At 44.3% G+C, this 21,930-nt stretch overlaps 1 protein-coding gene across 2 annotated transcripts in view; it reads left to right on the forward strand.

Moving 5' to 3' along the window:
• BSN (bassoon presynaptic cytomatrix protein) overlaps positions 1-21,930 on the forward strand; it is a 277,532-nt gene that overhangs the window by 52,758 nt on the left and 202,844 nt on the right. For both annotated transcript variants that reach the window (XM_056525257.1, XM_056525259.1), the window contains 2 exons: positions 5,896-6,286; positions 16,279-17,385. In XM_056525257.1, the coding sequence (XP_056381232.1) occupies positions 5,896-6,286; positions 16,279-17,385 (1,498 nt within the window). The remainder of the gene's footprint in view (positions 1-5,895; positions 6,287-16,278; positions 17,386-21,930) is intronic.

Below are 21,930 nucleotides of genomic sequence, written 5' to 3' on the forward strand. Positions count from 1 at the left end.
TGGGTGGGGGGTCACTACAACATGAGGAACTTTAATAAAGGGTCTTGGCATTAAGAAGGTTGAGAACCACTGCTCTAGAGCATACATTTATCAAAACCTATGCAAACGAAAAGTTGCCCATAGCAACCAATCAGATCGCTTCTTTCATTTTGCAGAGGCTTTGTTAAAAATGAAAGAAGCAAGCTAGCTGATTGCTATGGGCAACTGGGCAACTTTTCCTCTGGACAGGTTTTGAGAAATCTCCCCCTGAGATTTTAATATAGAAGTAATTTGCAAATCTGTAACTTTATGGCACCAGTTGATAAAAAAATAAATAAAAAATGTTTTCCACTGGAATACCCCTTTAAAGGGGTTGTGCGCTGCCCTGCCTTTCGGAGCCCTGCTAACAGCGTCCGGAAGTTCATTACTCCGGCCCCTCGTGACGTCTCACCCGCCCCCTCGTGACATCACGCCCGCCCCCTCTACCAAAGTCTATGGGAAGGGGGCGTAACAGCGGTCGCGCCCCCTTCCCATAGACTTTCAATGAGGGGGCGGGCGAGACGTCACGAGGGGGGGGAGGGGGGCGAGACGTCACGAGGGGCCGGAGTAATGAACTTCCGGACGCTGTGAGCGGAGCTCCGAAAGGCAGGGCAGCGCACAACCCCTTTAATATATAAATACAAGGTCATTAAATAATCAGTCATATCAGTAACAAGAAACTGTGACACCTGCATAGAGTTTGGCTGTCAGCAGTAAGGCTAGGTTCAGACTACGGAATTTCTGCCTGCAATTCCGCTTTGAAATTGCAGGCGGAAATTCCGCTTGCTAAAATGTATAGTGTAGTGAATGAGTTTCCGTTTACAAATTCACACTTCAGAATTTGTGAAGCAGAAATTGTGAATGGAAAATCCGCTTGGAAATTTCTGCCTGAAGAATGGCGTTGCTCTTTCTTCAGGCGGAAATTCTCGCGGAACACAATGCAGTCTATTGAAGACTGTAGTGTCCGCACGGTCCTAGCGCCGACTGATTCAGTCGGCGCTGGCCGCACTCGGAATCTCCGGGCGGAAATTTTCTGCCCGGAGATTCCGTAGTCTTAACCTAGCCTAATAGAGGGAATAGATGTGACTGTAGTATAGAGTGTGTGATCTCATGTCTGATCACAATGTAATTATATCCAGTGATGTCAGTAATGGGGGCGGGGCTGTGACAACCTCTCAGACATGATATAGAGGATGGTTGTCAGCAGTAATAGATGGAATAGATGTGACTGTAGTATAAGGGGTGTGGTCTCATGTCTGATCACAATGTAATTATATCCAGTGATGTCAGTAATGGGGGCGGGGCTGTGACAACCTCTCAGACATGATATAGAGGATGGTTGTCAGCAGTAATAGATGGAATAGATGTGACTGTAGTATAAGGGGTGTGGTCTCATGTCTGATCACAATGTAATTATATCCAGTGATGTCTGTAATGGGGGCGGGGCTGTGACAACCTCTCAGACATGATATATAGGATGGTTGTCAGCAGTAATAGATGGAATAGATGTGACTGTAGTATAAGGGGTGTGGTCTCATGTCTGATCACAATGTAATTATATCCAGTGATGTCAGTAATGGGGGCAGGGCTGTGACAACCTCTCAGACATGATATATAGGATGGTTGTCAGCAGTAATAGAGGGAATAGATGTGACTGTAGTATAAGGGGTGTGGTCTCATGTCTGATCACAATGTAATTATATCCAGTGATGTCAGTAATGGGGGCGGGGCTGTGACAACCTCTCAGACATGATATAGAGGATGATTGTCAGCAGTAATAGATGGAATAGATGTGACTGTAGTATAAGGTGTGTGGTCTCATGTCTGATCACAATGTAATTATATCCAGTGATGTCAGTAATGGGGGCAGGGCTGTGACACCTCTCAGACATGATATAGAGGATAGTTGTCAGCAGTAATAGAAGGAATAGATGTGACTGTAGTATAAGGTGTGTGGTCTCATGTCTGATCACAATGTAATTATATGCAGTGATGTCAGTAATGGGGGCGGGGCTGTGACAACCTCTCAGACATGATATAGAGGATGGTTGTCAGCAGTAATAGAGGGAATAGATCTGACTGTAGTATAAGGTGTGTGGTCTCATGTCTGATCACAATGTAATTATATCCAGTGATGTCAGTAATGGGGGCGGGGCTGTGACAACCTCTCAGACATGATATAGAGGATGGTTGTCAGCAGTAATAGATGGAATAGATGTGACTGTAGTATAAGGTGTGTGGTCTCATGTCTGATCACAATGTAATTATATCCAGTGATGTCAGTAATGGGGGCGGGGCTGTGACAACCTCTCAGACATGATATAGAGGATGGTTGTCAGCAGTAATAGATGGAATAGATGTGACTGTAGTATAAGGTGTGTGGTCTCATGTCTGATCACAATGTCATTATATCCAGTGATGTCAGTAATGGGGGCGGGGCTGTGACAACCTCTCAGACATGATATAGAGGATGGTTGTCAGCAGTAATAGATGGAATAGATGTGACTGTAGTATAAGGTGTGTGGTCTCATGTCTGATCACAATGTAATTATATCCAGTGATGTCAGTAATGGGGGCGGGGCTGTGACAACCTCTCAGACGTGATATAGAGGATGGTTGTCAGCAGTAATAGATGGAATAGATGTGACTGTAGTATAAGGTGTGTGGTCTCATGTCTGATCACAATGTAATTATATCCAGTGATGTCAGTAATGGGGGCGGGGCTGTGACACCTCTCAGACATGATATAGAGGATGGTTGTCAGCAGTAATAGAGGGAATAGATGTGACTGTAGTATAAGGTGTGTGGTCTCATGTCTGATCACAATGTAATTATATCCAGTGATGTCAGTAATGGGGGCGGGGCTGTGACAACCTCTCAGACATGATATAGAGGATGGTTGTCAGCAGTAATAGATGGAATAGATGTGACTGTAGTATAAGGTGTGTGGTCTCATGTCTGATCACAATGTAATTATATCCAGTGATGTCAGTAATGGGGGCGGGGCTGTGACAACCTCTCAGACATGATATAGAGGATGGTTGTCAGCAGTAATAGATGGAATAGATGTGACTGTAGTATAAGGTGTGTGGTCTCATGTCTGATCACAATGTCATTATATCCAGTGATGTCAGTAATGGGGGCGGGGCTGTGACAACCTCTCAGACATGATATAGAGGATGGTTGTCAGCAGTAATAGATGGAATAGATGTGACTGTAGTATAAGGTGTGTGGTCTCATGTCTGATCACAATGTAATTATATCCAGTGATGTCAGTAATGGGGGCGGGGCTGTGACAACCTCTCAGACGTGATATAGAGGATGGTTGTCAGCAGTAATAGATGGAATAGATGTGACTGTAGTATAAGGTGTGTGGTCTCATGTCTGATCACAATGTAATTATATCCAGTGATGTCAGTAATGGGGGCGGGGCTGTGACACCTCTCAGACATGATATAGAGGATGGTTGTCAGCAGTAATAGAGGGAATAGATGTGACTGTAGTATAAGGTGTGTGGTCTCATGTCTGATCACAATGTAATTATATCCAGTGATGTCAGTAATGGGGGCGGGGCTGTGACAACCTCTCAGACATGATATAGAGGATGGTTGTCAGCAGTAATAGATGGAATAGATGTGACTGTAGTATAAGGTGTGTGGTCTCATGTCTGATCACAATGTAATTATATCCAGTGATGTCAGTAATGGGGGCGGGGCTGTGACAACCTCTCAGACATGATATAGAGGATGGTTGTCAGCAGTAATAGATGGAATAGATGTGACTGTAGTATAAGGGGTGTGGTCTCATGTCTGATCACAATGTAATTATATCCAGTGATGTCAGTAATGGGGGCGGGGCTGTGACAACCTCTCAGACATGATATAGAGGATGGTTGTCAGCAGTAATAGATGGAATAGATGTGACTGTAGTATAAGGTGTGTGGTCTCATGTCTGATCACAATGTAATTATATCCAGTGATGTCAGTAATGGGGGCGGGGCTGTGACAACCTCTCAGACATGATATAGAGGATGGTTGTCAGCAGTAATAGATGGAATAGATGTGACTGTAGTATAAGGTGTGTGATCTCATGTCTGATCACAATGTAATTATATCCAGTGATGTCAGCAATGGGGGCGGGGCTGTGACAACCTCTCAGACATGATATAGAGGATGGTTGTCAGCAGTAATAGATGGAATAGATGTGACTATAGTATAAGGTGTGTGGTCTCATGTCTGATCACAATGTAATTATATCCAGTGATGTCAGTAATGGGGGCGGGGCTGTGACAACCTCTCAGACATGATATAGAGAATGGTTGTCAGCAGTAATAGATGGAATAGATGTGACTGTAGTATAAGGTGTGGTCTCATGTCTGATCACAATGTAATTATATCCAGTGATGTCAGTAATGGGGGCGGGGCTGTGACAACCTCTCAGACATGATATAGAGGATGGTTGTCAGCAGTAATAGATGGAATAGATGTGACTGTAGTATAAGGTATGTGGTCTCATGTCTGATCACAATGTAATTATATCCAGTGATGTCAGTAATGGGGGCAGGGCTGTGACAACCTCTCAGACATGATATAGAGGATGGTTGTCAGCAGTAATAGATGGAATAGATGTGACTATAGTATAAGGTGTGTGGTCTCATGTCTGATCACAATGTAATTATATCCAGTGATGTCAGTAATGGGGGCGGGGCTGTGACAACCTCTCAGACATGATATAGAGGATGGTTGTCAGCAGTAATAGATGGAATAGATGTGACTGTAGTATAAGGTGTGTGATCTCATGTCTGATCACAATGTAATTATATCCAGTGATGTCAGTAATGGGGGCGGGGCTGTGACAACCTCTCAGACATGATATAGAGGATGGTTGTCAGCAGTAATAGATGGAATAGATGTGACTGTAGTATAAGGTGTGTGGTCTCATGTCTGATCACAATGTAATTATATCCAGTGATGTCAGTAATGGGGGCGGGGCTGTGACAACCTCTCAGACATGATATAGAGGATGATTGTCAGCAGTAATAGATGGAATAGATGTGACTGTAGTATAAGGTGTGTGGTCTCATGTCTGATCACAATGTAATTATATCCAGTGATGTCAGTAATGGGGGCGTGGCTGTGACAACCTCTCAGACATGATATAGAAGATGGTTGTCAGCAGTAATAGATGGAATAGATGTGACTGTAGTATAAGGTGTGTGATCTCATGTCTGATCACAATGTAATTATATCCAGTGATGTCAGTAATGGGGGCGGGGCTGTGACAACCTCTCAGACATGATATAGAGGATGGTTGTCAGCAGTAATAGATGGAATAGATGTGACTGTAGTATAAGGTGTGTGGTCTCATGTCTGATCACAATGTAATTATATCCAGTGATGTCAGTAATGGGGGCGGGGCTGTGACAACCTCTCAGACATGATATAGAGGATGGTTGTCAGCAGTAATAGAGGGAATAGATGTGACTGTAGTATAAGGTGTGTGGATCTCATGTCTGATCACAATGTAATTATATTGCTACTTTATTCATTTATTCAACTATGTCAGTTGGGGGGGCTGTGACAACCTCTTAAACATGTTGAAGACTATGGGGGAGATTTATTAAAACCTGTCCAGAGGAAAAGTTGCCCAGGTGCCAATAGCAACCAATTAACTCGCTTCTTTCATTTTTAACAAGGCCTCTGCAAAATGAAAGAAGCAATCTGATTGGTTGCTATGGGCAACTGGGTAACTTTTCCTTTGCACTGGTTTTGATAAATATCCCCCTACGTTTGTGAGCATTAATAGGGTAAATAGCTGTTTCTATAGTATAAGATGTGTGAACCTTGACTTGATTTGACTTCTTGATTTCTCTTGCAGTGTTCCTGGAAGGTTGGAGAATCCAGGACGTTTAGCTGGGCAGCATGCCACTCAAACGTTTAGACAAACCCCAGAAAGCACAAAAGAAGTGAAAAGCCATGTCTCCCCATCCCAGCAGACATCTGATGTCTCCAGAAGGACGCTACAGGTGGAAAGCAAAGGTCACCGTGCTGGAAGATCACCCTCAGCATCTCCAGACAGAGGCACTACCCCAACCTCACCGTACTCAGTGCCGCAGATTGCCCCTCTTCCCAGCAGTACGCTTTGCCCTATATGCAACACAACAGACCTCACCTCCTCTCCGAATCAGCCAAACTTTAACACATGCACCCAGTGTCGCAGCGAAGTGTGCAGCCAGTGTGGTTTTAACCCCAACCCTCATCTTACAGAGGTAACGCTGCATTGTGTCTTAGGGTACATTCACACGTACGCAGATTTGATGTGCAGGATTTGATGTGCAGGATTTTCTGCTGCAGATTTCAATGTAAACTAAATGACTGAGCACAACTTCTAATCTGCAGTTTCAAATCCTGCGCATCAAATCTGCACAGGATCCTGTATGTGTGAACGTACCCTTAATGTTTTTAATATCTGACTGTACAAAATGTCTAGTGATACTATTTCTGTGGGCACCTCATATGGCTCTCAAGTGTCCCAAAGCAAGAACCCCAAATGTTCACGTATCCTATACTGATCCTGAGTTAAATCATGACTCATTCTCCATTCTCAATAGCTTATCAGTGTCATCAGTGCTCTGCTGCTCCAGCCTGCAGAGCCTGGCTGGAGCATCAGAGGACCGATCGTTCAATGAGGAGGCAGGTAAGGGCCCAAATTGATCAACTTTGATCGCAGCATCTAAAAGGTTAATGCCAGGCATCGGCCCGATCGGCAGTGCCCGGCATTAACCCTGGGTCCTGGCTGCTGATAGCAGTCTAGACCCACCGGGTTTGAAGCGTACTCAGCTCGTGAGCACGCTTCATATCCCAGTAACAGTGCCAGGACGTACAAGTCCTGCATCCTTAACAGGTGGCATCCTTTTGCATCAGTTTTTCATCAGTTTCATAATCCTTTATTGTTCGTTTTTATTTTTGTCTGGCTACTTCCTGGCTGCTCACACCCTCACACCTCATCTGAGCATGCTCAGAAGTAACTACGAATAAAAATCGGATTGGAAAAAATGGATGCAAATGGATGACATTGAAGGCTCATCCGTTTCCCATTGACTTCAATGTTAAATTTATTATATCCGTATCTCTTCTGTTTTTTTTTTTTGATGGGGGAAAAATTCTGCATGTACTGTCTTGTAAAAAAAATGGAATAGAAACCAAACTGGTGCAAACGTATGACAAAGGATTGTAAAACAACCCCATTATCATGGGTTATCCAGGAAAAAACTTTTTTATATATATAAACTGGCTCCAGAAAGTTAAACAGATTTGTAAATTACTTCTATAAAAAAAATCTTAATCCTTTCAGTACTTATGAGCTTCTGAAGTTAAGGTTGTTCTTTTCTGTCTAAGTGCTCTCTGATGAAACGTGTCTCGGGAACCGCCCAGTTTAGAAGCAAATCCCCATAGCAAACCTCTTCTACTCTGTGCAGTTCCCGAGACACGTGTCATCAGAGAGCACTTAGACAGAAAAGAACAACCTTAACTTCAGAAGCTCATAAGTACTGAAAGGATTAAGATTTTTTTTATAGAAGTAATTTACAAATCTGATTAACTTTCTGGAGCCAGTAGATTTTTAAAAAATAGTTTTTTCCTGGATAACCCCTTTAACATTAATGGCAACAGAATTCCGGGTGCTGCACGGAGATCGCAGGGGGTGTCCCAGCAGCTGGACCCCACTATCAGACATCTTATCCCCTATCCTTTTTCCAGAATACCCCTTTAAGGTCCATATGGTGTCTGGCTTACAGGCGATCCAGCTTCAGCATTATTTTTGTTGTCCTATGATAGAACAGAATGATAAAAAAATTACGTAGGTGAGTAAACCCAGCTTGATATGGAAGTAAAATGGATGTAACATAAGTGTAAGGGTCTAGTCACATGGGGAAGTTGTGGTATATTTATTTCTGTAATTCCCACAAAATCACAAGAGGTTGCTATGAACACCAGGTTCTGAGTTGTGATTCTGCTGTGGTTATATGATAGATGATTTGACTGAATATTGTAAATAAGCCTTAACACATCACTTAAGCTGGCTGAAATATGACTGTAACATGGATGCCTATGTTTCTTGGTGCTGAGTGTACCATCCTCTTGGATGCTGGTGTTTTCTTAGGTAATGGCTTCTCTGTCATGTAATGGAGTTTTATGCTGCTGGATAACAGTAAGCATAATTTTGCAGGCTGGAAATAGCAGCAATTTTCCTCTTTTGGTCTGGTGCATTGTGCTATACGCGCTCAGACTATGCAATACACTGGATACACAGGATCGGATAAGGATCACTACTGCAACTGAAGCAATGTACTGCTCAGGAAAGGGGTTCCAGCGGTTCCTGTTTTCATAGACCCTTTTGTGGGCATTGGCCTGTCACATACAGTATTTGCCAATATTTAAAACACCAAAAACTGCCCCTGATATGGTATTGGTTGCATAAACCTTGCCCTTTTAGTAAATTGAGCCAGTAGGCAAGTATAAACATCTATCATATTATTTATTACTGATGACTACTAGAGAGATCCCAGGTTATAGCAGAAGCCCTGCTTATAAAATAGGACCATTATGGAGACAAGAGATTCCTCGGCTAGGGCTATACATCGACTTTGGTAATGAAAACCGAATCTATGTCGCAACATGCTGTGGCACGTCACAAGCAACTAGCATTAAAGGGTCACTCCGGTGGAAAACAATTTTTTTTAAATCAACTGGTGCCAGAAAGTTTTGTAGATTACTTCTATTTAAAAATCTTAACCCTGGGGGCGTGGTTAGCTATGGCGGTGTAGAGACGTGCCTGGCTGGTTATATTGGACAGGTGATGATTATATTGGACAGATGATTATTATATTGGACAGATGTTGGTTACATCGGACCAGCATTGGTTATATTGGACAGATGAGGATTATATTGGACAGATGTTGGTTACATTGGACCAGCATTGGTTATATTGGACAGATGAGGATTATATTGGACAGGTGTTCTTTACTGGTGACAGGTGTTGGTTACTGGAGACAAATATAAGTAGCAAATATTAATAACATTTGACAAGGAATGGATATATTGGACTGGTAGTGATTATTTTGGACAGATTCTATTTGCTTGAAGGCAGTTACTGGTTACTGGAGGCAGTTTCTGGTAATATTGATTAGTTGCCGGTTACTGGGGACAGATGCTGGTTATAGTGAACAATTGCCGGTTACTGGTAAGAGGTGCTGGTTATATTGAACAGTTGCCGGTTACTGGGGACAGATGCTGGTTATATTGAACAGTTGCAGGTTACTGGTGACAGATGCTGGTTATATTAAACAGGTGACAGGTGCTGGTTATATTGGACAACTGCCGGTTACTGGTAACTGGAGCTGGTTATAATGGAAAATTGTTAGTAATACATTTTGGTTAAATTGAGCAGATGCTAGTTACTAGTGAGAGGTGCAGGTGGTTAGTGACACATGCAGGTTACTGAAGACATATGCTGGTTATACTGGATGGGGGCTACACACTAGAGGATATTTATCCATGTATTTTCTTTGTATGGTCTCCCACTCATATAAACAATTCTATTAGGGCAGTGAAGGGGGCCTTAAAACGTAACTTTTATTTAAGAGACACAAAATAATAAAAATGTATTGTAAACTATTATACAATGAATTAAATACACCCGCCGCCACCAGATTTTTTACTTGTGAGTCGCACCTTAGATATATTCTTGATGATTGTTTCACTAGATCAGGGGTAGGCAACCTTTTGGTAGTGCTGTGCCCAAATTATTTTTTTCGAAGTCGCATGGTGTGGCTTCATGTGGGTGTGGCTTGCTGTGGGTGGGGTTTGTGAGGGTGTGGCTTGTCACAGGATGTTTTTTTTTAGAATTGTCCCTATATATTGTTCTCCCAGTAAGGACGTTACAGTAAGCACAACCATTTTAACTTAGACCTGTATAATACAGACCCCAGAATGAGTCCCCACCACAATACAATCCCCAGAATAAATTTGCACCAAAACACAGACCCCAGAATCAGTCCCCACCATAATACAGACCCCAGAATCAGTCCCCACCATAATACAGACCCCAGAATCAGACCCCACCATAATACAGACCCCAGAATCAGTCCCCACCATATACAGACCCCAGAATCAGACCCCACCATATACAGACCCCAGAATAAGACCCCACCATAATACAGACCTCAGAATCAGATCACTCCATAATACCGACCCCAGAATCAGACCCCACCATAATACAGACCCCAGAATCACCACTCACCATAATACTGACCCCAGAATCAGACCCCGCCATAATACAGACCCCAGAATCAGACCACACCATACCACAGACCCCAGAATCAGACCCCACCACAATACAGACCTCAGAATCAGACCCCACCACAATACAGACCTCAGAATCAGATCACTCCATAATACAGACCCCAGAATCAGACCTCACCATAATACAGACCTCAGAATATGACCCCACGATAATACAGACCCCAGAATCACCACCCACCATAATACAGACCCCAGAATCAGTCCTTACACAATACAGACCTCAGAATCAGTCCCCACCATATACAGACCCCAGAATCAGTCCCCACCATAATACGGACCCGAGAATCAGTGCCCAACATAAACAGACCCCAGAATCACTTACCACTATAATACAAACCCCAGAATCAGACCCCACCATAATTCAGACCCCAGAATAAGATCCCACCATAATACAGACCCCAGAATCAGTCCCCACCATAATACAGACCCGAGAATCAGTCCCCACCATATACAGACCCCCAGAATCAGTCACCACTATAATATAGACCCCAGAATCAGACCCCACCATAATACAGACCCCAGAATAAGATCCCATCATAATACAGACCCCAGAATCAGATCCCACCATAATACACACCCCAGAATCAAACCCCGCCATAATACGGACCTCAGAATCTGACTCCACTATAATACAGACCCCTCCCTTACATAATACAGACCCCAGGATCAGACCCCAGTCGTGTTGTGCAACAATATACATACAGTTACGCTAACTGACTCACAATTTACGGTCGACATCATCTTCTTTCTTTCTGTTCTCCTTCTGGCTCAGACCACCATGATGACTTCTTTCAGCCAAAACCATCACTGCAGCATCTTCAGGACAAACATCTTAGTTTCTTCCTTTTTTTCAATGCACTCCACAGAAGTGCAGAATTCAGTGGAGTTTTTTCCATTCCAAACAGTGTTACAGAGCAGGCTACATTTCAGCGGCCTTTCTTCGCCTCTGCCAAGTACGAGAGGCGAGTAAACATGTTCTATAACACTGTTCTACAACACTGTTTGAAATGGAATAAACTACACTGAATTGTGCACTTTATACTTTGGTGAGCTATGATTTTCCTTGGATATAAGTAGGTAGGTAGGTAGCTATGCAGGTAGGTATGTAGATATGGAGGTGAGTTCATAGGTAGGTAACAAGGTAGGTAAATGGGTAGCTATGTATGTATGTAAGTATGTACCTGGGTTAATAGGTAGGTAGGTAGCAAGTAGGTAGTTAGGTTGCTATGTAGGTAGGTAGCTATGTAGGTAGGTAGCCAGGTGGCTAAGTAGGTGGGTATGTAGCCAGGAAATTAATAAGGTAGGTAGCCAGGTAGGGAAGTAGCCAGTGCTCCTTCACATCCAAATCATCACCCCCCTCCCTGTCACCTGCACCCCCTCCCCTACACCCGCCTCCCTGTCACCTGAAACCCCCCTCCCCGTCACCTGCAATCCCCCTCCCCATCACCTGCACACCCTCTCCCCCTTGTCACCTGCAACCCCTCCCCCTGTCACCTGCACCCCCCCTCCCCCTTTCACCTGCATCTCCCCTTCCCCAGTCACCTGCATTCCCCTCACCGTCACTTGCATTTCCCTTCCCCCTCCCTTACCTGCACCCTCGACCCCTACACCCCCCTCCCCGTCACCTGAAACCCCCTCCCCTGTCACCTGCACCCCCCTCCCCCTGTCACGTGCCCCCTCTCCCCTTGTCACCTGCATCCCCCCTCCCCCTGTCACCTGCATCCCCTCCCCGTCACTTGCACCCCCCTCACCATCACCTGCACCCCCCTCACCATCACCTGCATCCCCCTTCCCCTCCCTTTCACCTGCATCCCCATCACCTGCACCCCCTTCCCATCACTTGCACCCCCCTTCCCCCTCCCGTCACCTTCCCTCCCCTGCTCTGCTGATGCCAGGATGATTAAAAAAAAGCTAACTTTTACTCACCTATATCGCAGGCAGCGATCTCCTGGGCAGCACAAGCTAGCTGCGTTCTTCTCCCGCTACAGTGCCGGCACCGATGAGTGACTTCACTGGTGCCTGCACTGCGTGCGGGCAGAGGTCACAGGTCTCCTCTCAGTGAAGCCGCAGGTCCAGCAGCTCACACTCAGAGGAGGCTTCAGCAGCGGTGCTCGCTGCCCTGGGGAACCGAAGCAAGTGTCCCAGATACCCATTAGCAGAGTGAGCTCCTCTCCGCCCAGAGCCAGCCCCAAGTGCCAATCATGTGGCACACATGCCAGGAGTTGCCGACCCCTGCACTAGATTATTACTCTTGAACAGTAATAAATTCCAGGCACAGTCTGTTACTACAGATTATTTTTCCATCATACAATATCAGTGTATGTGCAACCAGCAGACCATTACTTTAAAGGGGTACACCGGTGCTTACACATCTTATCCCCTATCCAAAGGATAGGGGATAAGATGCCTGATCACGGGAGTCCCGCAGCTGGGGACGCCCGGGATCATGCACGCGGCACTCCGTTTGTAATCAGTCCCCGGAGCATGTTCGCTCCGGGTCTGATTACCAGCGACCGCAGGGCTGGCGGCGTGTGACGTCACGCCTCCGCCCCCGTGTGACGTCACGCTCCGCCCCTCAATGCAAGCCGACGGGAGGGGGCGAGATAGCTATCACACCCCCTCCCGTAAGCTTGCATTGAGGGGCGGAGCGTGACGTCACACCGGGGCGGAGGCGTGACATCACACTCCGCCGACCGTGCGGTCGACCGTAATCAGACCCGGAGCAAACACGTTTTGGGGACTGATTACAAACGGGTTGCCCCGTGCATGATCCCGGGCGTCCCCAGCTGCGGGACTCCCGCGATCAGGCATCTTATCCCCATTATTTTTTTTCCACAAAAAACTGCAGTTTATTGTATTCAGACAATGTTCATCATGTTTCTATATGAGAGCATAATGTTGAAGCATATGTTCATAATGGCAGCAATAAATGGTCAGTAAATGTTGTAAGCAAACCTAGTTCACACTTGTACTGTGTTATTTGCAATTCACAAAACCTCCATTCATAAAGCACTATTTCTCTTGGTTGCATTAGCTATTGCACAACTTCCTTATTCTTTTTTCCACAGTAAACACAGATAATTATACACTGTCCCAATAGCAGCTTCAACATTGCATAGTTATTCAAACAACGTGCATCCATGTTAATGGGCATTTCTGTTAGTAGATATTGTTTTTAATCAACCCTCATCATATATACTGCAGTGACAATTGTTAGATCAGGTTAGCATCAACACAGTTCACATTGGTGATGCGTTACTTGCAGATCACTTATTCTACAGTATTTCCCCACAACTCCATTCATGGGACACGATATTGCTTTATTAAATCTATTGTACAATGTCCTTAGCATCTCTCAGCTGTATACACTTATGATTGCACAATGTCCCATTAGCAGCTTCAGTATTGGACACAGTCACAGTAGCAGCTATATATGCTAGTGGCAACCATAAGTCCAACCAATAAAACAATGCTGAGTGCCTTATGCAGTACCTAATTGCACTAAATAAATATATATATTTTACACTTAAATCACACATCAATGTATGGTGCCACTGAATTCCTCAATAACCTGTTTTTTCCGTTCATATTATACTCGTGGTCCCGGTATACTAGATGGGTGCAGGTTACTTGAAGCAGTTGTTTATTCCTGGAGACAGTTGCTGGTTACTGTTGACCGGTGCTGGTTATATTGTACATGTTGATAAGACAACTAAAAATCAGTCCTCAAGGTAAATATACCTTGAGGACTGGTTTTTAGTTGTCTTATCAACTATATTTTTTTCTGCATTCTATAGACCTTTGGGTGAAGGTAACACCAGTTCACCTCAGGTATATATTCCCACTGAGTGAGCTACACTATTCTTTTGTATATTGTACATGTGTTGGTTACTGGTGTTTGGTTCTGGTTATATTGCACATGTGTTGGTTACTCGTGATTGGTTCTGGTTATATTGTACATGTGTTGGTTACTGGTGTTTGGTTCTGGTTATATTGCACATGTATTGGTTACTGGTGATTGGTGCTGGTTACTGGTGACTAGTGTGGACAAGTGATAAGCCTGTAAAGACTGTATTTGTGGGAGGGGCGTGGCCTATTTATATGCCGGCTCATCCTCAGGACAGGGCGTTTCGTCTCGGTGTAGTAACGGTAGTGTAGGCCAAGTGTAGCCAAGCACCATCGCTGAGAAAGTTGAGAGATTCCAAGAAGCACATGCCGAGTATCATATTTCCTGTTTTTCCCTTTTTATTTTTAACTGTTTTCATGTACCTACAGATGAAATATTTTAATCAGGTCTGTGTTTTGTTCTCTAGTCTACTACATTATAAAAGTAATCACTGTATAAAGCGCACACCTATAGATCAGAAGATCATACACAATTACTTTATTTAATAATATTCACATAAATACAGATACATAAACAAGAGGGCATTCAAAACAATTAAAACACAACATGGGAGAGGGGCCATGAACCCCCTCTCTCCACAGACCCCGTCTTTTATTCCCAATTGTGCACAAGTATTACACCAATATTGCACTGTAGTATACTGAATAAATATGATATAGTACCATACAGTTACTCATCTATATATAGCATAATAATGTAATATGTACCACACTTGACATGAAAAAAACAAGGTAAATAAAAACATAAAGCAAACCACAGATGGAAGAACAGCAAAATATGATGTTACATGGGATGGGATCACAAAGAGAACCCTTGTTCTCTCCTTGTTCTCTAGTCTAGACTAGCACAATCTTTTAGTGCACGTTACTTATGTTAATTCTATAGATATCTGGGGTGGATATATTGCAGTTCCATTGTTGTGGGCGTAATCTAAGATACCTGTATATAAGTCTTGATGGTAGCAGCAAATCACAGAGCGATTGATACTGTAGTTTGAGATTCATAAGTGAGGTAGGCACATGATCACTTGCTGCAGAAGAAAGTGACAAGCACAGCCAAATTCTGGTTGTCACTGCTTATTGCATCTCCACACTCCTGTACAATATCCCGTTTCTGACCGATATCCCTGACTGTGACAAGCATACTCCTTTATGTCAACATGTAATGAGACTGCCCATCATTCAGAAGGCAGTGTCGGGCAGTCAGGGGGGCAGAGGTAGAGTACAGGTCAGTATAATAGCAGCTCTGAGCCATCAGCACCAGGAGCACACCAGTGTCAAACCTTACACATTTTGACATAACCTGGATGGAAGTTACAGGGTGCTTCTATATTTTACTAAACTGTAGGAGGACAAGATAGCCTAGCAATAAGAGGAGAAGGGGTTTGTGGTCTCAGATCCTGGTTTGTAGTATCTGTTTTGCTTTTTGTTTCTTGTGATGACTGCTGCTTGCATTCAGAGGAATCACCTATGTGCATCTGTATTTTGCTACCATAATTGTTTGTCTTGTGGTGAGGATCTGTGTGCGCAGCGCTGATTATCCTATAAAGTGTCAATATTTGTTCAGCAGCGCTGTGTCCTGGGGATTACAGTAATGAAAAGACTCCCAGTTTCCTTGCAGCCTCTTTAATTAAGTTAATTTAGACATTAGCGTATCACTGAGACTCCTAAGGGACATATCAACACGTCCTAAAGATGCTGCGTCCTTTCCAGAATAAGCAGTCTGCAGGTGTGGGGGCATGGGAAGGTAGTTCAGGTGCACATTGAGGATGGTGCCTCTTTTTATGTTGTACAGATTAGCAAACTGAGTCACCGTATTGCCAGGGCATAGAATGTGATAGAGAAATTCCATCACTGTTTATTTGATCCTGTAAATGTCAGGTTGGCAGCACCCGTCACCTCCTCTTTGATTCATAGATTGTCCTGTTCTAATTGTCCATTAGCCTTATGCCATCTCTGACTAGTAACTGAACCTTGTCTGCTCTATTCATAGGTGAAGGAGTGGTTGTGCCTAAATTGCCAGATGCAGAGGGCACTTGGGATGGACATGACCACTGCAACCAGATCAAAGAGCCAGCAGCAGCTCCACTCTCCCCTTTCTCCTTCACTATCTCCAGCCAAGCAGATGAAACCTCCAACTCTATCACAGTCGCTTCATCAGCTCCCACTGTCACACTCTCCTCCAGCCGTGCAGCATCAACCACAGCCGCCACCTACTCAACAGCCCCCTCTGACCCAGCACCACCCACAGCCCCTTCCTCATATGCAACAGCAGCATCGCCCCCAGCAGACACAAGGTCAAGTACAAGATCAAACGCAAAGCCATTATACCCAGAAAGCCCAATACCAGCCCCAAGTCCAACTGAAACCACAAGCCCAAACTAAAACTGAAATCCAACCACAACATAAGCCCCAAGCTCAATACCAACACCACGCAAAGAGTGGAGCAGAGACATCTCTTGGGAAGGCGCAGGTGGAGGGCTTAACCATGTCTCATCCACAGGGAAAACCTCAACCCACCCAACAAAGAGAACAAATTAGCCAAGGACAAACAAAACCCACTGCTCCTCTAGAGGCAGTAAGGAACTCCCCCCAACATTCTCAAGGGAAACCTTCCCCAGCTGAACAAAGGAAAAACCTGGGAGGTTCTCCTGCAAAAACCCCTGCAACTTCAGCCCGTGGTACACAGGACCAGGCCCAGGCTCAGGAAGGGCTGACAGGAAAGCTGTTTGGTTTTGGGGCTTCTCTCCTGAACCAGGCAAGCACATTGATATCTGTCCCTGAACCAACTCCACAAAGTCAGCAGTCCCCAGGTAAAGTGCCTCCAAAAATAGTTTTTAGTGATGCAAGCAAGGACTTGGGCACAAAACCACAGGGGTCAGGACCCCCTGCCCCAAGCAGGGCCGAGGCTTTTCCTCCTCACAAACCTGGGAAGAATGAACATGTTAAGCCAAAGGATGTGCCGAAAGTTGTGTGCCCGCTGTGCAAAACAGAACTGAACGTGGGATCCAGCGACTCCCCAAACTATAACAGCTGCACCTCATGTAAGAAGCAAGTGTGCAACCTCTGCGGCTTCAACCCAACACCCCACCTGGTGGAAGTAAGTGCATCCCTTTATCCACTGCTTTTTAAAATAGTCTTGTACTATTATAAATGTGTATCACTGAGTGCATACTATGCCCTTTTCTCTTCTGGGATATGATGTACAGGCTGATGATAAGAATTGTGCCCAGCAGGGAAACTCCAGACTTGAGTCTGCACCTTGTTCCTTCTATTTAGTTACATTGGGGTCCCTATTTAATCATGTTCAGATCTCATCACAGTTTTGCTGTAGTCACATTTGTTTCTTTACACTTTCTTGAGACAAAAAAATGTGTCTGATAGATAGCAACCAATCAGAGCTCAGCTTTCATGTCTCAAAATGCTCTGTTATAAAGAAAGCTGAGCTCCGAGTAGTTGCTGTTGGTCTAAGAAAAAAATCAGGGGATTTTGACAGATTGATAAATTTTGTCTTTAACATGTTTTACTTGTTAAATCTTAATAGGGTCACACGGCACACTAGCACTGCATGTGAACCCAGCCTTATATTCTAGTCACAATTCTGCTGTTTCTTGGCACTGGAGAGCAGTAAATTGTTGGAGCTCAGGTTACTCAGTTACAGGCGAATTGCTTAATATGTATGCATTTATATATATATATATATGTGTGTGTGTAAATGTGCATACAGAATGTGGGAGTTTACTGCATATGAAAGTCTCCTTTGTCCCACTCTCTGGTATAGTTCCTCCACCTGAGCCCAACTAAATGTTTGGATAAGTGAACATTACCACGATCGGATGATATTTCACCATTAGACTGAGGAGGATAGAGGTCAAGATTTATTGCTTGAGGCAAACATTAGTGCATTATAATACATCAGTGAATAGGAGGATGTGGGGGCTCCGGAGTGCCTCCTACAGATATGCATCGCTGTAAACTGCGGCACATGGAGGCTGGCTGATCTGCATTCTAGGACTCACTGTAACATTGATCAGTATGTACAGTAGTGGGCTCATGTAATATGCTGGACTACCAGACTGTCATAGCGAGACATAGAGAGTCCTCCAGCAGAAGTAGCATGTAGTGTTAACTGTGGCTCTGTGCTGCATTCAGGGGTGGCAATAGTTGCAACCATCATGTGGGTGCCTGGTGAGGGGAGTAGTCTCAATCTCCCTTTTCTACACCTAGGACAATGCTATGATTTTGTTCTCTTCCAAGCTGATGGGAGTTGTTATATGGTCATGGTTCTATCAAACAATAAGCCTCATCTGGCAGGAGGCCGGCAGTGCGCTCCCAGGACTCAGCAATTATTGTGTGTTCAACAATGAGAAGGAAATTGCTCAGAAATCACTGTTATTCAAACAAAATAATTCCTGATTGCGCAAATTCCCATCCATTCCTGCTCCTCCCTCTAAATCAACCGATTGTCTACTGCGGAGAGATGGCGTTTGTGCTGTGGACTTCAGGGGTGTGAACATCTCAGGGCACAGGCAGTGTAAAATGATGAGTTTCTCATACCCAGCAACTGTGTACATTATTTACTATATATATATCCATGTTTTTACTCCAGTCACATCCACAGATGCAATTATTGTAAATTTCTGCATTATACAAAGCTACCAAAAATCCTTATCTCCCTGCTGCCCCTGCTGGTCCAGTGTCTGTATGGAGATATAAAACAAAAAGCAGACATCGCTCCATAGTGTGATACCGTTGTTGCACAGAAAGATTAATATAGGTGGATGTTGCTCTTACCACAGTAGGTTACACTCCACCAAGTGCAACAATGGAACAAGATATGGAAAATGAATGAAGGTGTCAGCAGTCACTCCTCCTCTCGTCAGATATAGCCAAAATGACAGTAGAACTCCAAGGTGTGGACGGTGTGGATACACGGGCGCTCAACAAAATTAGGTAGCAGGGTAAAATGTTTGTTCACCCATAATGCAACGCGTTTCACAGCACAGCTGCTTCATCAGGCATGCAATGCCTGATGAAGCAGCTGTGCTGTGAAACGTGTTGCATTATGGGTGAACAAACATTTTACCCTGCTACCTGGTTGTTGAGTGCCGGTGTATCCCGTCCACACCTTGGAGTTCTACTGTAATTTTGGCTGTATGGAGAAATGTCGTAGGGCACAGTGGGAGATGGAATCTATACCCTGGGTTTAGTGTCGTAAATTATAGAAGAACAGTACATCTTCCAGAATGCACCACGGCAGAACTTTTTCATTGCTGATAGTTTTGGGATCTACTGTAGCTCATGATCTTGCAGGTGCCACCCCATAACAAACAGTGAAGAACCATTACATGCGGATGTTGACCATCTTGTTACAATGGTGCCCATAAATCATGTGATATTGTTGAAGACTGGATGCAGACATCTGATTGGCTGTGGTGGATGATCCCCCATCATATAACAAGTTTCGCTCTGACTTTTGTTGTTGTATTCTCAGAATGTGGTAAACAGAATGCAGGATGGCAACTTCTGTAAACACAATCTGGCATCAGAAGCAGTGAAACAAAAATAGCCGCTATACATAACAAACAACCTATGCAGATAGATCCAGATCCGCCACACATTTCTTACCGAATCACCAATTAACCCTTTCCCTAAAGATGGGAGTAAAAAATATATTAGTGCCCAGAGCCCTTCAGATACTATCCAAAGTGACTGGGCATAAATAAAATGTGAACTTGCACATAATACTTATCCTCTGTGCTGCTGTTTTCTGCAGTTATTGCTGTGATGGTCTTGTTGCGTCCGGCTGCTGCTGCAGGCGTTTATGTTATAAGGTTGTCCACATTAAGCAGTGCCAATGTTCATGTCGTCATCAGGTTATTTATGACATCACATTCTGCCTGTATTTTATATATGTGATCCCCACCGTCGCTTCATAACTCCTTTTCTCGTGCCGGCTTCTCTGCTGCTTTTCTGCAATGAGAGATTTAACAGAAGTAAACCGGTTTATGGATTAGGAGCCACGTTAAATCCTGAAGAAAAAAGGTCCTGTGGGCAGATGACAGTACAACTGCGGGTGACATGGGGAGGTTAGATTGTGAGTTCCTGGGGTCGGAGATGAAGGGAGTGATACACAGTGTGCGAGATAGAAATATTAGAAACATTTTGTACTATACAATTGTATATGTTTAACATGTGCATGACCATACACCAGTGTTTTCCAACCAGGGTGCCTCCAGCTGTGGCCAAACTACAACTCCCAGCATGCCCGGACAGCCTTTGGCTGTCCGGGCATGCTAGGAGTTGTAGTTTGGCCACAGCTGGAGGCACCCTGGTTGGGAAACGCTGCCATACACAATAAGCATTCCAACTGCAATTGTAAAATGATTCAGTTGTATTGTCAAAACCTCTGAATTAATCTTCATACATGAGACGGGGTTAAAGGGGTTAACTCCATGTAGATAGAAAGTTCTTGTGTTATGTATCGTGTGGTGTCCTTTGCTCTGCACCTCTGGGGGGGGGGGGTCCTATATGAAGGCTCTAGAGCTTTGGTGACAGATGGATCACAGCATGGGCCCCCCTTACCATTTACATCCACTAATGATGTGAAATGTCAGAGATGGAAGTCACTAGAACATATTACCCTTACCCTGCTGTGCATTATTCTATTATCAGGCTGCTACTGGTCCGCTATATATATTTAGTGATAGACAAGGGTCTCAGATGAAGAAAGATGATGAAGACTTGCATGGTGCAGGGTGGGGGGCCCGTAATGGGTTGCACATAGCGCTAAGTTTCAGTGGACTTTTTTGATCAGAGATAAAGAAATCCTCTTTTGTCTATGAACAACCCACACTACCCATAGGAAGCACAGAACCATTGTCATGGCTGCATCCAGTAGCAGGATTTGTGGGTGATTAATAAGGCTACTTTCTAACAATTGAGGCATCTGTGCCATATTCCAAAAAGGGGCATCAGGTAACAGTGATGTGTTCTAATAATGGGGGACAAGGTGCCCCGGGTAGTTGCAAGGATTTTCTTTCAACTAGAACAGTGTTTCACAACCAGGGTGCCTCCTGCTGCTGCAAAACCACAACTCCCAGCATGCTGGAAGTTGTAGTTTTGCAAAGCAGGAGGCACCCTGGTTGGGAAACACTGAACTAGAGCATGAAGAATCTGATATCTGCCTATGAGTCCACAGACCCGTGCAGTGATCTTGTCCAGGACAACAATGATGATGATGAACACAATAATGATGGTGATGATACTCATGGTGATGTTGGGGGTAATGTGTTTGTATCTATCTATTTATCTATTTGTCAAGGTTTCCTCCTTCTTGGATCAGGTACGGTGTTCACAGCTAAATTTTCCTCTCGGTTAAATCTCACACAGTGACGTTCAATTCCCTAACCCTGTTGTGTAATCCATTTACTTGGCTGTAATTAACAGCTTGAACTGAGTTATCCTGGAGCTGTCTCCGAAGATTGAATTAACTTTCCCTGCCAGGTGCCTAGGAAGGTATGGTAATCTATAGTGTGATCTGTCATAAGTCCACCATAGCCATCAAGAAAATGAACACCTTTAGGCTAAGTTTCCACTTTTTTTTTTGGAATACCGCCACTGCAGTTTTTGAGCCAAAGCCAGA

The sequence above is a fragment of the Hyla sarda genome, chromosome 6 (genome assembly GCF_029499605.1).
Source record: "Hyla sarda isolate aHylSar1 chromosome 6, aHylSar1.hap1, whole genome shotgun sequence".
Lineage (NCBI taxonomy): Eukaryota > Metazoa > Chordata > Amphibia > Anura > Hylidae > Hyla > Hyla sarda.